The sequence below is a fragment of the Schistocerca cancellata genome, chromosome 8 (genome assembly GCF_023864275.1).
Source record: "Schistocerca cancellata isolate TAMUIC-IGC-003103 chromosome 8, iqSchCanc2.1, whole genome shotgun sequence".
Lineage (NCBI taxonomy): Eukaryota > Metazoa > Arthropoda > Insecta > Orthoptera > Acrididae > Schistocerca > Schistocerca cancellata.
In genome coordinates, this window is record NC_064633.1 from 270,931,891 (window position 1) to 270,948,915 (window position 17,025).

Below are 17,025 nucleotides of genomic sequence, written 5' to 3' on the forward strand. Positions count from 1 at the left end.
AGTCGTTGCACCAATATTCGTCGCGAGCACAGTCCACGATGCAGGGGTGTTATCACCATTACATTACTCGAGCGCACGCGAGAACATCACGTGCTTGAAAAAGGAAATTAACCTATTGCGCACGAGTGGGGGGACGGTAAATGCGGATGGATGGGTCATCAGCAGAAGGTACCGAGAATTTAGTGCTCAAAGGCAGAGCAAACCGCATTCGCAGCGTTCGAAGTCTACAGGTTGTGTTACAAGTAGAAGATGAATATTGCTTTATACCTCGTATCCAGAGCCGAAGCTCTCGCTGAACAGTCCACAACCCACACACCTATGGCTGAGTACAGATGCTGATAGAACTGTGATTTGCATAATCACAATGAAAGCTACAAAAACAATTGTCATGTAGCTCGACTGTGCCTCTTTGTGCAGACTAGACTGCAATTACATAATCTGGTACTGAAGTCTTCAACAAGCTCTCTTCTAACGTAACCAATAAATTGGGAACCTCTACCAACTGAAAAGAAAAGTAAAATCATACCTCATCAGCCACTTTTTGAACAAAATATATTATCTACAATTAAGGATTGAAAAATCCTGTAAGCTGCGTGTCAAGTGGCTACGTTCAGAGCGTATTGCAAATTGACCTCTTATAAATTTCAGTTACTATTTTCTTTGGAAAACCCCTATGAATTCACGTAAGCTTCCGTACCAGCAGGAGACAAATATATACCACATTAACATAACTGAGAAAGAAGCAGCTTTTTTCAGAGTTCCGGTTTTCCTGTTATTTTACTACTTCATATTTAGCTGTTTTAGACCCGAATAGTATTAAGCAGTTTGGTGATAGTTTATTATTAATATGACGTATACTTCACTTTCTAACAGTGGCTTCTCTTTTGTTAGTAAATCCCTAAACACGTTCCGCATCACTGAATGTTCTCCTGTTTGATGGAATAAAAGAAACACACGACTGATTGATGAATGAACGAATGAGTCAACTCTTATAGCTAGGAAAAAAAACAACCCTTAGACATCATTTTGGATGTATAATACACGGAATGCCCAATCTAAGCTCTGGTTTCGATAAATGCTAGCCAATCAATCAATTAGAATAATCATGTTCTACTGGTTATCCAGTCTTCTTATTAAACTGTAGTGGTGTGACTAACGTCAATATCTTGCTTGATTTGGTTTCAACTACAGCGCCTGAAAACGTTAGATTGAAGTTGTTTTGTTAAAACGCATCTGCGCACTCAACGCGGCAACAGCTTCAAAGTAAGCTGTGTTTTTCCTTTTTTAATAAAATATTTTTATTTTTCTTTGAGAATGTCCTGTAAATTAGACCAGTTTATCACACTTGAATTGGGGTCATACACTATAATTTCACACTACATGCAACATACTAATGTGTTATCGAAGCAGCGTCCCGGTTAGGCTTAACGCTGGTCCGACAATGATGTCGCCGAGACAAGACTGGTGGCTAGGCAAGGGTAAAGAAATCGGCAGTGACTTTGTGAAAGCAAACATTTCAGTATCCATCTTAAAGTGACTTAGAGAAGCCCACCGTAAATACGAATCGGGGTGGTCGGGAGGAAAGGCGAGTTTTATGGCTTCACCACTGCGCAATTTCTTCCGAAATCACTACTGTTCCCTATGATGTTTGACGGCTGCACAGGTACGTACAATTTCTCGACCTGAAAAAACTGTATAAAATTTTAGCGTACGCGAATGCTTATGAAGACTACAGATGTAAGAGTTTTGCGATACGATAACTATGGTTTCTGATGTTACTGGCTGAACTACTACTCACGCCTAGGGACCCCCAAACTTTACTTTAAAAGCTATAATTCGCATTGCTTTCTTAGATGAAAAAGCTTTAGGACAATCGAAACATCAGCTGCTAACCTATAGCTGTTATGAACGAATCCACGAGAATGGTAAACGAGGCCATCGAATCGCTGCGCAAACACACATGCTAGGGTTATCGATTGACATGTTGGTTTGTCTCCAAAAATAACTGGACACTGACAGACCAGCAGGTCGCGAGCGTTGTTCGCTGTCTGCTGCGCAGAACGTCAATACCACGTGTACGCTTGTTTGTGACCCAACGTATATCTGTTCAGTGGTCTGGCGAGTTATTCAGTATGCAGCAAGTGACTAATACCACTATCTTAACGCTTCAACTGCTAACTACTGAAATGAACAACGCCAACATCATATTCGACCAACTGCGTTGTGCCGAAACTTTGAAGATGTTGTAGCCAACATTTGAGTAAGCGGTGATAACAGAAAAATGAATAACGCCACTCTGAGAACAGGCCCAGGGGAATCCACTAGTTTTATCCTCGTTGTTTCATACTTTCGGAGATAAATTTCTATCGTCTTTTTTATGCGAAAGCGTTTACAAGAACTTCTGCTGCATTTCCCGTGTTAAGAGTCGAATCGGGGAGGGGTGAATAAAATTATCTTTAGGTGACAAAGACAATGACAACTTTTAACACCAGGCCAAACCTCCCAATCAGATCAACAACGTCCGAATTGCACCTGGTTTGCAAATTTCTACGAGGACTAACACGTCTCAAATCATAATCTGGGGTTTACTACGGAACACGTTCGGTAACGGTGTCTTTGTATTCCGGAAAGGGATAAAGACAGTTTCGAATAGGTAAACGGTAAAGCTGGAGAGCTGACCAATGTTGTTTTCAATAGCGCATATACACACGACTGAATGAGTAAAAATATTTCTCTTGTATTGCCTTTTGTCAGACCTGAGCTAATTGGCGTTCAATCTACAAATATTAACCGTAGCATGTGCCCGGTATGTACGGCGACAGTTGAGTATGCTCTCTCGCCAGTGAATGTATTTCTTAAATGCTTGTCTTCTGCTGTGTGGTAAGCAAAGGTGTATGAATGGATCCTTATTAAGTAGAATCCCTTTAATAGCAATCCTATAGGCAGTTAAATGAGACTGTATCTGGAGCAACGAGACGACACTGCGAAGCTGTAATTTCGATTTCCCTTTACTGCGCCGCACAGCGGGCTAACTCGCTTCTAATCCAGGATAGAATAGAAAAAAAAAGGTCCGCATTCTGACTTTAGACCAGTGAAATTTTGTGTACTGGTGCAGACTTGCCCAATACTGCCGTGTCGTTGCTGTCTCAAGTCGATACGATACAGTTGTCGGTAAAAAGTGAGTCGGACGATATATTTTCTCAGTTTACTGTTTGTGTGGCCTGTTTAATATAAAACAGCGATCCTGCTCAGTTGTCAGTATAAAATACGACGGGCAGCACACCGAAAGGTTTGTTTATGTCATTTTCAACCGGTGTAATGACTTATATCACCTTAAAACTAAACTACCGATATTATCTGAAATAGTTGGCTACCAAATTTCCTCTGCGTTGCTTCACTTTTGTAAATGACTTTCGTACTACATTAATAGTACAGTTGAAGAGTTCGAATGTATTAGCATGCACATATTTGCACGTTTTTAGTGGGCGGTGATTTTTCGAGGGGTGCGGCAGTGTACATGGTAAATATGTGTTCCTTTATTACTGCAACTATCTCAAACCATTACGTGCACAAAAATGTCATCAGGTTTATCTATAAAATTTTTGGGGAGCTATTCGGAATTGTGATTTTTTTTCGCAAATTGCCATTTTTTTTTCAAGATTAAAATTTCTGCGAGTAATTTGTCTCTTTTTCCCGAAATGCTGAAGAACTATTCAAATTTTGTACAGAGAACTCTAGAACTAAATATATATAACAAAACTAACTAAATGTATCTAACAAGAACTGAAATAAACGTGAATTTCACTCACAATATTCTGTAATAATGCCCAATGCCGACATCAGCCTACATATATGGACGGATATACCATAATGAAAGCTGCTTCGTTGCCGATTGGTCGGCTATCTGGGTATGAGAGTGAGCTCATAATAAGCATACACAGCATTACCGAGAAGATTTACACGAAAATACCCCAGTGTGAAAACGATGGATGTCTTATTCCATCGCCTTTTGACATCTTCGGATCCATCCACTCGAGAGTCCTGAAAATAACAACTGAAGAAAACATACTACCTGAGGTAAAATGTGCTTTTCGTGCCTTCTCCCGGTGCTCAACCCGATAGCAACCTTTCTGAAGGCAGTCAATAATGACACGCAACAAATGTGACTAAGATCTCGACTGAAAAATGTAAAATATCGAATAAAACTTTTCAAACACGGCAATTTAGACTTCCGGTTCGTTATCAGAGAGCTCACAATACTTGAGGTTACAGTTTTACATGAATGCGCTAAATACGTAATTGTTGATCCACAATACTGAATTCGCCATTTTGAATTTCGTAGTTCCGACATCAGATTCCTAACCAGCGGCCGAAAGAATCAAAATACAACAGTTTTTAGGATTTTATATCCATTTTCTATTAAATTCATGTCAAGCGAGTTAGCCAACTGTGCGCCAGTAGGAAGAGGCTGATATTTCATATAGCATTAATATTTCGTCGTAGTTTTCCTGGTGCGCTGGTGTCAAGTGTGAAGTGCTAAATTCGAACTCGAATCTGCAGACACCATAAAGTATTTGCCATATCGTGCAACGTTTGCGTGCCAGCGAGGTGAAATAGCGATATACCATTGCATTCCTTTTTTCAAGATCTATGAAATGCTATTGAAATACACACGCGACTACATTAACAGAAAACCATAGCTGCAAAATATTCGTGTCTTTCTGCACCGTTTGTGGCCTATTAGGGTTGACCTCTTAAAGTGGTACGCCCATTACGTATTCCATGTGTGTTCGGCGAGTTCTGTGGTTAGGCGCATTATCGAAAGATACACACATCGAAAAAGTTTTGCATCACCCCGGTTCCCAGAACTCCTGACGATAGACGTTGACTGTGGGTATTGTATCACAGACACAGTCCCTTTGACTGTTCAGAGATGTAAACAACCATACATGAGCAGCGCCTATTACACGGAGGGGGTTCGACAGCCGATCAGTTCCAGTTATTCCATCAGGTATTATACAGCTCGTGTTGTCTGTAGTTCAACCATGCCTAGACGGTCAATATCAAGGTTCGATCGCGTCCGCATTGTTACTTTGTGCCAGGAAGGGCTCTCAACAAGCGAAGTGTCCAGACGTCTCTGAGTGAACCAAAGCGATGTTGTTCGGACATGGAGGAGAGACAGAGAGACAGGAACCGTCGATGACATGCCCCGCTCATGCCGCCGAAGGGCTAGTATTGCAGTGGATAACCGATACCTACGCATTATGGCTCGGAGGAACCCTGACAGCAACGCCACCATGTTGAATAATGCTTTTCGTGCAGCCACATGAAGTCGTGTTACAACGACTCAAAATGTGCGCAACAGGCTGCATGATGCGCAACTTCACTCCCGACGTTCATGGCGAGGTCCATCTATGCAACCACGACACCATGCAGCGCGGTGCAGTTGGGCCCAACAACATGCCGAACGGACCGCGCAGAATTGGCATCAAGTTCTCTTCACCGATGAGTGTCGCATATGCCTTTAACTATACAATCGTCGGAGACGTGGTTGGAGGCAACCCGGTCAGGCTGAAAGCCTTAGACACATTGTCCAGCGAGTGCAGCATGGTGGACGTTCCCTAATATTTTTGGGTGGCATTATGTGGGGCAGGCGTACGCCGCTGGTGGTCACGAAACGCGTCGTAACGGCTGTACGATACGTGAATGCCATTCTCCGACCGACAGTGCAACCATATCGGCAGCATATTGGCGAGGCGTTCGTCTTCATGGACAATTCGTGCCCTCATCGTGCACGTCTTGTGAATGACTTCCTTCAGGATAACGACATCGCTCGACTAGAGTGGCCAGCGAGTTCTCCAGACATCATCCCTAACTAACATGCCTGGTATAGATTGGAAGGGGCAGTTTATGGACGACGTGACCCACCTACCACTGAGGGATCTACGCCGAATCGCCGTTGAGAAGTGGTATAATCTGGACCAAAAATGCCTTGATGAACTTGTGGATACTATACCACGACGAATACAGGCATGCATCGATGCAAGAGGACGTGCTACTGGGTATTAGAGATACCGGTGTGTACAGCAATCTGGACCGCCACCTCTGAAGGTCTCGCTGTGTGGTGGTACAACATGCAATATGTGGTTTTTATGACCTATAAAAAGGGCAAAAATGATGTTTATGTTGAGCTCTACTCCATTTTTCTGTACAGTTTCCGTCACTCTCGGAATCGAGATGATACAAAACTTTTTTTGATTTGTGTATAAGCATCGCTTGGGGCGGGGGGAGTGCAACAACAACAGATTAAGAAGTGTTGACAAGCGTCTACCGACTCATAGCAGCGTTAAGTCCTTGGACACTTAGTACAAACTCGGTATCTGAATAAGAATGAGGAAGAAAATAGGCCGTATCCTTTTCGAAGGTAACATTCCAGCATTCACATGTCCATCTCCTTTCCTCTCCTCGTTCAACTCAGGCGGTCTTTCTTCTCGATGGGACGTTAATTTTCCTTTAAAATTCTGTCGCCCTGTTCAGTAATTCTGTGCGTTAGTTTGTCCCTGTTGGCACCAGTATTGAAAAAATGTAAGAAGGTTAGCCGTTTACTAGCCCTCTTGGGCTTTCATTATCTATGTTACACTTCACGTGCTTACTGGCTAATTTACACACCAAGTTGAACATCTAATTACATTCTAGGTAATCGTTTCCCTGTTCAAGATTTACTGTAAGAAACAAAATTCTTTTTCCCAGTCACAATTAATGCCCCCAACGAACTGTATTTCCATCACAGGTGCATTTTGTTTCTGAGAGACGATCCTAAGCGAATGTCATGGGTCACAGGACCCAGGGAACAGTTTGACAATACAGTAGTAATCTGCTCAGTGGGAAGTACAGTTCCAATTGTGGCTAGTTTCATTAACAAGCTCTACTGTTTTTCATCATACGTGGCTGTTCAATATGTATGTGGGATTTCCTTGTTTCAGCTACTGACCTGCTAGCTGTACATTTGAGCTTACGCAATGACTAGTCGCATACATCGTGTTTCACAAAACCCCAGCTAAGACCGTTTTCTTACTTTAATAATACTCTAATTTCTGCACGAAGTTTGGTATGCCTATCTAGCTGCATTCTAGACATTTGCTTTCGTTGTTAGATTTTTACTATACATTGCTAAATTATTTTTCCTGTCAAAACAGTGCTAATGGTACATTCAGATAATTTAATGTCTAGCCAAAGGCGCGTACAGTTGTTGCTATGACTTTAGGAGCTTTTGCTATCGAATGTTTATTATGCGTACGATTTTTTGAAAGGAATAGCTGCATGAAACACCCCTGAATTATTTCGTACGGTTTTCGTCTGGATCATTTATCATAAAATGAAAACAGACGGACAAAACGATTTATTGTATTTTCCGTCTTTCAGTACGACGGAGGTAGGCGAGGTTGTTCCTAACGAAGCCTTGAATCTCAAACTAAAAAATTTCTCTAAACTTGCTACTTAAAAGATACATCTGTAACGGTGCTGCAGTCTTGTTAGAGTCTTGGTATAAAGAAGAATGTTAAGTAGAAGAGAAGGATACCATCATTTTATCGAGTTACTTAGCGATGATCAAAAAGCACAAAACTTGCGAGAAAAAACAAAGTTGTGTCCTGATACTGTGGAAACTAATTAAGTTTAAGAATGCTCCCTAAATTTTACTTAACTGTTTACAGAGAAAGACTGTTACGGACAGACCTTTGCCTGTTGTAGTGGCGGTTCTGCGCTAGAACGTCTACTGGAAAAACAAGGCAGGAAGGAAGGTTCATGTTTAGTCGACGATTAAGTAATAAGGAACAGACCGAAAGCGTGGACTGGGGAACTAATGCGGCCGAAGTCTACTGTTCTCTGCTGTCTTAAGTAATGACTCAGCCTTGTTCTTCGCTGCCTTTGAACACAAAGCTTTTGCATTTTGTTAGAAAACCACCGAGACAGAGAATAGCAAAGTTTTTCCATAAGGAAAGTGGCGCGTCAATTGCGCTACGCAGTGGGTTGGCGCAGATGGGACGCCCGAAGAGCTTCCTGCTATGCAACAGGGGGTAACCTTGGCCGCGGCTACTGGTTACTCTGCACTCCAATGATGTCACGGTGAATAATATTCCAGCAGCTCTCTCCGAGAGTGATACTGCAATGCTTGGCCTAAATGTTATTCGACAGTAATATAATTTCACCTTCGTTCCTTGGTTATTTTCTGTCGTCAATTATAGTATCGGGCAAAGATACCTAGAACATTAACATAACGTAATAGAATTATCTTAATCGGCATTTGGACAGCTAGCACGCGCACGCACGTTGTTGTTAGTCTCCAAATAGGTTACTATTGAAATTTCGCTGTTCATTACAATATTATAGTTTCATTTAAACTGTAGTAACCAAAGAAAGCAGGTGTTGACAGATGTGAAAATTACCGAACTATCAGTTTAATAAGTCACGGCTGCAAAATACTAACGCGAATTCTTTACAGACGAATGGAAAAGCTGGTAGAAGCCGACCTCGGAGAAGATCAGTTTGGATTCCGTAGAAATATTTGAACACGTGAGGCAATACTGACTCTACGACTTATCTTAGAAGAAAGATTAAGGAAAGCTAAACCTACATTTCTATCATTTTTAGACTTAGAGAAAGCTTTTGACAATGTTGACTGGAATACTCTCTTTTAAATTCTGAAGGTGGCAGGAGTAAAATACAGGGAGCGAAAGGCTATTTACAATTTATACAGAAACCACATGGCAGTTGTAAGAGTCGAGGGGCATGAAAGGGAAGCACTGGTTGGGAAGGGAGTGAGTCAGGGTTGTAGCCTCTCTCCGATGTTATTCAATCTGTATATTGAGCAAGCAGTAAAATAAAAAAAGAAAAATTCGGAGTAGGGATCCATGGAGAAGAAATAAAAACTTTGAGGTTCGCCGATGACATTGTAATTGTGTTAGAGACAGCAAAGGACTTAAAGAGCAGTTTAACGGAATGGACAGTGTCTTGAAAGGAGGATATAAGATGAACATCAACAAAAGCAAAACGAGGATAATGGAATGTAGTCGAATGAAATCGGGTGATGCTGAGGGAATTAGATTAGGAAATGAGACTCTTAAGGTAGTAATGGAGTTTTGCTATTTGGGGAGCAAAATAACTGATGATGGTCGAAGTAGAGAGGATATAAAATGTAGACTGGCAATGTCAAGGAAAGCGTTTCCGAAGAAGAGAAATTTTTTAACATCGAGTATAGATTCAAGTGTCAGGAAGTCTTTTCTGAAAGTATTTGTATGGAGTGTGGCCATGTATGGAAGTGAAACATGGACGATAAATAGCTTGGACAAGAAGAGAATAGAAGGTTTCGAAAAGTGGTGCTACAGAAGAATGCTGAAGATTAGATAGGTAGATCACATAACTAATGAGGAGGTATTGAGTAGGATTGGGGAGAAAAGGAGTTTGTGGCACAACTTGACTAGAAGAAGGGATCGGTTGGTAGGACATGTTCTGAGGCATCAAGGGATCACAAATTTAGCACTGGAGGGCAGCGTGGAGGGTAAAAATCGTAGAGGGAAACCAATAGATGAATACACTAAGCAGATTCAGAAGGATGTAGGGTGCAGTAAGTACTGGGAGATGAAGAAGCTTGCACAGGATAGAGTAGCATGGAGAGCTGCATCAAACCAGTCTGAGGACTGAAGACAACAACAACAACATGGATTTATTGACACTAGTTGCCAATACTGCTTTCAGTCAGACTATTCTATATTTTTGTGTACTATTTACGACATGTGCCAACAGCCTTGCAGCAGTGGTACCACTGCTTCCCGTCAGATCACCAAAGTGAAGCGCTGTTGGACTTGGATTGCACTTGTGCGGGTCACGGTCCGCCTCTGCCGAGTGCTGTTGGCAAGCGGGGTGCACTCAGCCCTTATGTGGCCAGTTGAGAAGCTGCTTGATTAAGGAGTAGCAACACCCGTCACGAAAACTGACAACGGCCAGGAGAGCGCTGTGCTGACCACATGACCCTTTGTATCCCCAACTGGTGACGGCTGGGGTTAAGGATGACACGGCGGCCGGTCGGTTCCGTTGGGCCTCGAAGACTTATTCTGACGGTGTTTGTTTTTTATTGTTTGCGCAGTAATATTCCCTATTAACTGCTGTAGGAGAGAATACCTGGGCTATATTCCTCTGTGGCACAATAGCAAGAAGAGTTGTTCAACTGTTAGGCTTACACGGCTTCCGTGGAACTACATCAACGACACAATGTGAGTTGATAGAAAGGTGCGCCAGAACCTGCCAGTTTTCGGCACATAAAACAACACTCGTCGTTTGTTAGCCATCACTCATTCACTTGCGACATTAATCAACTGTCACAGCATAACCTACAGATGAAATTGCTTAGCTAATAGTGGATTTGCACTAGGTTCTGCACTGTAATTCCTGATAGTACGAAACTACGTTATTTCAGAATGTCAACAGGCTATATATGCGATTCGTGAAAAATATGTTTTATACAGAGGGGTCCAAAAAAATGTATCCACTGTTTAAAAGTCCATAACTTGTAAACTGACGGAGTTGTCTCATTTTTGGTGAAAGTGTAGCTTAAAATCAAACAAAGATATCACTGTAGGGGTTCGAAATGGTCACCATTAACATCTACACACAAACGATGCCGCCGAACTCCCGCACGAACTGCTGACTGCAACGTGTTCAGTTGATTATTTGCACACGAATGTACGATGGATTCTCGAAGTTCATCCAATGTGCGTGGCTTTTGTCAATAAACGACGACCTTTAGTGTTCTCCACAGGTAAAAGTCCAGAGGAGTTAGGTCCAGGGAACGTGGTGGATACTCCACAGCACCTCTACGGCCTATCCATCTTCCTGGTAGATTTTCGTCGAGATACCCCCTAACACGATTTTGGTAGTGGGCTGGAGCACCATCTTGTTGAAGGTTACATTCTTACGTCTCCATACAAGTCTCGGATGGCAGGTAAAATGGGTGTCCGAAGCTTCTGAAGCTCATCGATTGTAAGTCTTGCGCCAGCCATGCTTACTCGAGTCACCAGGTGCAACTAAGAGCAAAACACTGACTATCTGGCGACTGTCATCTGACAAAACAACGCAATACAATGCTTGTGTGGCGATTGCCGGAACTACAAACTATTACACTACCAAAAATGAGACAACTCCGTCAATTAGTTTGCCAGTTATGGACTTTTAAACAGTGGATACAGTTTTTGGACCCCTCTGTATATTAATGGTTTGTGTGTAATACATCGATGAAGACCCCGCCCAGGTCGACGTGTGTACCACACCGCTGTAGTTAAAACAGCTAGTCTGAAGGCCGGACAAATACAATTATAATTGATTATTTTATGATTTTAAAATTCTCAAAATAGTTAGGTAAAATGTACACAAACGTCAATTTTACAATTTGAAAGTGCTCGACTAAACCGGTGGCGTACCAAGGGCAGGCAATCAAGACCAAACACGGCCAAATGTGGGAAACGATACGTGCAGTCGCAAATTTTTGTACACTGGCGCGATGAACAACATACTACAAATCTTGACCTGTGGAGGCTGAGAGTGGGAATCGGGGTGCGTTTGGTCACTTCAGTACGTTTCTTCTTGAACTACGCCGCCCTTTGTGGCTGAGCGGTTCTAGGCGCTACAGTCTGGAACGGCGCGACCGCACGGTCGCAGGTTCAAATCCTGCCTCGGGCATGGCTGTGTGTGATGTCCTTAGGTTAGTTAGGTTTAAGTAGTTCTAAGTTCTAGGGGACTGATGACCTTAGAAGTTAAGTCCCATAGTGCTCAGAGCCATTTGAACAATTTTTTTCTTGAACTACGGTCTCTAGCCAAAACTTATCCCAATACAAAGTGTAACTAAATTTCCTACAAAAGGTCCTGTTCAGCGAGAGAATACTAAAATCCCGCGCGTAGATTTTGGAGGCCGGCTAACACTGCACGTTGCATAAAACGATATCAGTAGGGGCAGCTGAATCATCGTGTATACAATTTCATTTTTCAAGGCATAAACCAAATTGCACGAAGCATGCCACTCATAACCCTTCGGGCGATCGAGAACTAAAAAGTTACACCGTCCAAGGCGTGGGTTTTAAGCAATGGCTTCATGTGCGAAACGACGAATGTAGGTGGAAGAGTCATCTCATTAATCAATCTTACTTATTAATGTCTCAACTTGCACGATTATGGAAGGAACGAAAATTATGGTTTAACGTACCGTAGACGAGTTACATGATGCACAAAAACAGATTGGGGAAGGAGTACAGTCTGGTCTTATTCGAAGGTACCATGTCAGTATTTGCCTAAAGTGACTTATGTAAGCCTAAATTTAGATGGTTGGACGGGAATTTGAAACAGGTTCCCTCGAATGCGAGTTCATTATTTTAACCATTGCACAAACTTTCGCTGTGTCAGAATGACGAAGACTGTTACAAACCTACGCTACTGCTAATTTTGACCATATTTGAACTTCCTTTCTAGCTACCGACAGACGCCTACTATTACAACAGTATTAACTAATGCGATGGTGTAAATCTTACCCGAAAATGTATTAATTAGGCACATACTCCTTTGTACCTCATCTGCAACTGTTCCGTCGATTGTACCTTGTTCGGTGGACGAGATGTAGGGTGAGCTTTGTGAAAGAATATCAGTAACTACGTTTTGAACTGTGTTTTTGTTTTAAGCTTAGTTATTTCCACCTCCTTCGTAAGTTAAACAGATAGCTTCCGTTATTGGTTGCGCAACACTTGATAATCCAGAATCCAGTTCATCGACATGGATGCTTTTATTTGGTAAAGTTTTGCTGAGCCGGTTACTCGCGTGATACTGAACTCACGGCGCACGCGCTCTTGCTGCGACGTTTTAAGATGCTCTGTCAAGTGCGCCTGACATTGAAAACTTATGTGACCTACATGGCGGAACGACAGTTACACGTGGTCTGGCCGGGAGAAATGACGTCACCGCATCAGGCGGCAGTATCGTAACATCAGCTGAGCGGCTGCAGCAGCAGCGGGCGACGCGCAAGCAAGATAGCAACTCAAACACAACTACCCGTGCAACTACTGATCTAGAACACAGTAAGTAAATGCCATTTCGAATTAATTAAATGTGTTTACATTACTTACAGCATACAATGTAATGGGTGATAGAAAAAACAACACTGAGTGCACAGTGCCCTAATTAGTGATCTCACTCGTAAATTTAATCATAAATTTATAGTGAACTGCGTTCTCTGAATGAATGAAGCCATATTAAAACATGCAGAATAATATTCGTCTGCCTATTTCAGTTTCATTCCTCTTAACAATGCACCACAAACGTGAAAGGTTGTGCGAGGAAAGCCAATGCGTTTTATCTTCCTTGGTATTTTTGAAATTTTAATGTACGAACGTTGAGAGCATCTGCAGAAATACTGAATCAAGTCACAGATTCATAATCCTTAATAAATATGGGCTGTACTTATTCCCGTAGAAGATTTAAAGATGAAAGTTGCCGATCCGCAGCTATTGGAACTCGCATCACAGACCTAATACAAAGATGTAACTTCTCATAATTCAATGACAGGGCCCTAACAGTATTGACCATGGTTCTTTGTTTCACTCAAATCTTAGTACGATAAGCAATTTCAGTCTGACATAGACCTGTTTCAATACAGGCTCCACGGTAGAGCCGTTAAGTTCCATACCAGTATAAGAAGTTGACATAAATATCTGGTAAATTGTGGTAATTCACTCTTTTAGTACCTTTCTGAAGCACCTGTTAGAGAAAACACTGACAGAATACATTTGGTTGTCGATAAACATTTTGTACCATCCGGATTTAAAAGTATTAGTGGTCAAAATTGGAAATGACGGAGCACACGGCGTAACCACATTGCCGGCTAAGAAGGATTTGGTGCTACCGCAAAATTCCTTGATCACTTATCAAATGTGTCCGATTTTAGCAGAATACTTTGAAACGCTGCAAATCTGTTCTAGGCAATTACGACTGCAGAAATGATTATCTGAATGCACGCTAAACTAGACTTTCAGCCATAACCCATTTAATGATTATTTTATGTACTGAACTGCAGTCCAAATAAAGCTACGAGTAGCATCTCTTCGTGAACAACTAGTTAATAAATTCCATATAAATAATAATCAATTCCCCACATATTTTTAAATTAAGACATTAGGCCCTAACTGAAATGTTATACCTAGAAATATCAGAGTTAAATTTTTGCTATGTTCTATAGTATCTCCCCAAGGCAGGAATACAGGAAATACATCTTCCATTATCGCCAATTTCAGTCTTTCGCTATTAAAGTTTCCCAAATTTAAGACTTCTCAAGGGTTCTTCCTTTCGGTAATGGTCCCGTAACACTTTTCTCTCTAAGCTTATTTGAATTTATCGGTTGTAAGTTTCTACACCACCTTTCTTATGGGTTGCGTGCGAGCAAACCTTTTTTTAATCGTGGCTGCACAGGTGACCTAAAATTTGTTAGGTAGGCCTTGTCTTTTTTTTCCATTCAAATTTACTCAGTTTTCCTGCAAATACAACTCTGACAGAATTCTCGTGGTCCCTGTTAGTAATAGATAGTACTCGTTTGTTTTAAAATACCATTGAAATATAACTGTCATTGGGGAACAGTCACGTTAGCCATGAACAATAAATGTTAGTAGTTGCAATCTTACACAAAAACCAAACTGAGGAGCTCTCTCGAATCAGCGCGTTCATTTCACTCAACAGAGTTTATGCATTACGCTGTCGTGAAACAGTAAAATGATAGCGAACAGGTTAACAGCAATCTCCTGTTTTCCCTAGCTGCAATTGTTTGCGGAGAAAATTACTTTTTCTTAGACTCCCCATTGTGAATTAATCACCTATCTACGATGCTGTTTTATTTCGCTTCCTACAATCTTTTCTTTGTGAACGGCACCATAGGCCTATGAGACAGTGATTATACAGCCTACTGTAAACAAAAGTTGCACTGATAAATATGACACCGTTGGTTATTGTTCGTTGTGTTGAATTAACTAACAAGTTTTCTGGTAAAATCTTAGTGTAAAACCAAATAACTGTCATGAAGCACTAACGAAATTGCGCGCAAGGTTCATTGCATAACAAACAAATTTCGCAGCTAGGTACACAAGACAGCTAACAGTTTCAAAATGCTATATTATTTATGTTTGATGAGGGCTTCCACTGTTGCTCTGCAATGATTCAAATTTTCAGATTAAACTGTAAACTGATGTATATTGTCATTGTCATATACTATTTTATGTGGAAATAAAGCAAGCTTTTACTCACCAATTGGCAACTCGCAGAGGAGCGCACAGGCAGCGATGGCTCCAGCAGACGCTCCAGAAATCTTGTTCAACAGCACGTGAGGTACGAACTTCTTAAAACACACGGCGACTCCGATATGATATATTCCAAGGAAGCCGCAGCCAGCAAACGACAAGTTCATTTTCGAAGCCGAAGCCATGGCGCTGCTAAACACGAAGACTCTGTGCGTCTTGTTTGCTGTCTACCCAGGGAGTTGTGTATTATGCCAGCTGCCAAACTAGATGTATGTCCCCAGCTGCCTGCTTGCACGGGACTACCGTCTCTTACTCACTTACTACTGATTTTGTTGCTTCCGTCACAAAGGAGCGCAGACTGCTGTGGTGCGAGGGGAAAAAGGAAAGGCGCGTCAGCGTGACGTAGCGTGTCTTCATTGGTCGACGCGCAGTGGTGTGGTCAAGGCTCCGCCTTCTGTTATCGTGATGTACAGAATGTTGCCAGCAGAGGTCGTGGATGTGCGCTCTTGTAGCTACTTGGTTCTGTGTGGAGCAGTTGCCTTGCTGTTGAGTGTCTGTCCAGCAATAACAAAATAGTTCTTCTTTGGGCGTTCATGTTACGTTCTCCTATCTATGAAGCATACGTTCTCGTAAGATTAATAGGACGTTGCCGTGCATGGGGTTTCTTGTAACAGTGCGAGTTGATGCGCGCGCTGGTCTGTCACTACGTGAGGGACAATGACGAGTTGTGTTTGCAGATCAAGTGATAGCTGTAAGTGCGAGATAACGCTGATGTTGAGGTATCTGTCGAGTGATGAGTGCTCAACTTCTCAAGGCCAAAGCGAAACCAGTAAAGGCTGTGTGAAACCTCAACTTCAAGATAGAGTGTACGACAGAAAAAGTGTCGTTCGTTGGCCTATGGATGCTTTTCATGTATATCTGGCAATGATATTCGTCGTCGGACAATAGACCGGAATCACTTCAAACATTATGCTTCGTACTAACTCAGCCTGAATTAATTTCTAGTAAGACATTCAAACACATAAATGAGCGATTGTTTGAATGCGAAAAGTTTTTCCATTCACTCTGTTTTTCAGTTTATCTCTTCCTATGTTTATTTGAAAACTGACTGATTATAACTTGACTTCTTACAGATGACATAATCGTATCTGGGTTGAATGTCACCCATGGTGAATACCTACATATAGACACACCATAGATATTAGTGGTTTAAGAATACAATCATATTTACATTGACATCTCGAACCTTTCGTGAAGTTGAATATATTGAAATCTACATTTGCAAATGCACTTTGAACGCCACTGTACAGTTCCTTGAGGGAGGGGGATACTTGCAGCTATTAATCAGTTCCTCCAATGTTCCTTTCGAATACAAAAGGAGAAAACAATTCGTTTTGTAATTTGAAATACAGGTCCGGATTTCGCGCAGTGCCTCATTCTGCTATGTGCCTGTGGAGAGCGAGGTTGAAAGCCAGGCAAACCGTCATGGGAGGGGTTCTATGCCAAAAGGCAAACTTTAGCGATTATTAGTTGCAATAATCTGATGTACTAGTATGAACTGCACATTCCAATAAGACTACTTAAGCCTAAATCTTTTGCGAAATAAACGCCGGAAGTGACGTCTGGTAAATGAAGCGATTGCGATCACGGAGGAAAATTCCAAAAAGCCGGGGAAAAGCACAAATGCGAGTCAGATCAGCGCTCTTAT

The 17,025-nt window shown here is 41.8% G+C and overlaps 1 protein-coding gene across 1 annotated transcript in view; it reads right to left on the minus strand.

Annotated features, from left to right (window-relative positions):
• Positions 1–15,658, minus strand: part of LOC126094768 (patatin-like phospholipase domain-containing protein 2) — a 31,447-nt gene extending 15,789 nt beyond the window's left edge. Inside the window, exon 1 of the mRNA XM_049909318.1 lies at positions 15,325–15,658. Within this exon, the coding sequence (XP_049765275.1) occupies positions 15,325–15,502 (178 nt within the window). The 5' untranslated portion in view covers positions 15,503–15,658. The remainder of the gene's footprint in view (positions 1–15,324) is intronic.
• Between the last annotated feature and the right edge of the window lie 1,367 nt (positions 15,659–17,025).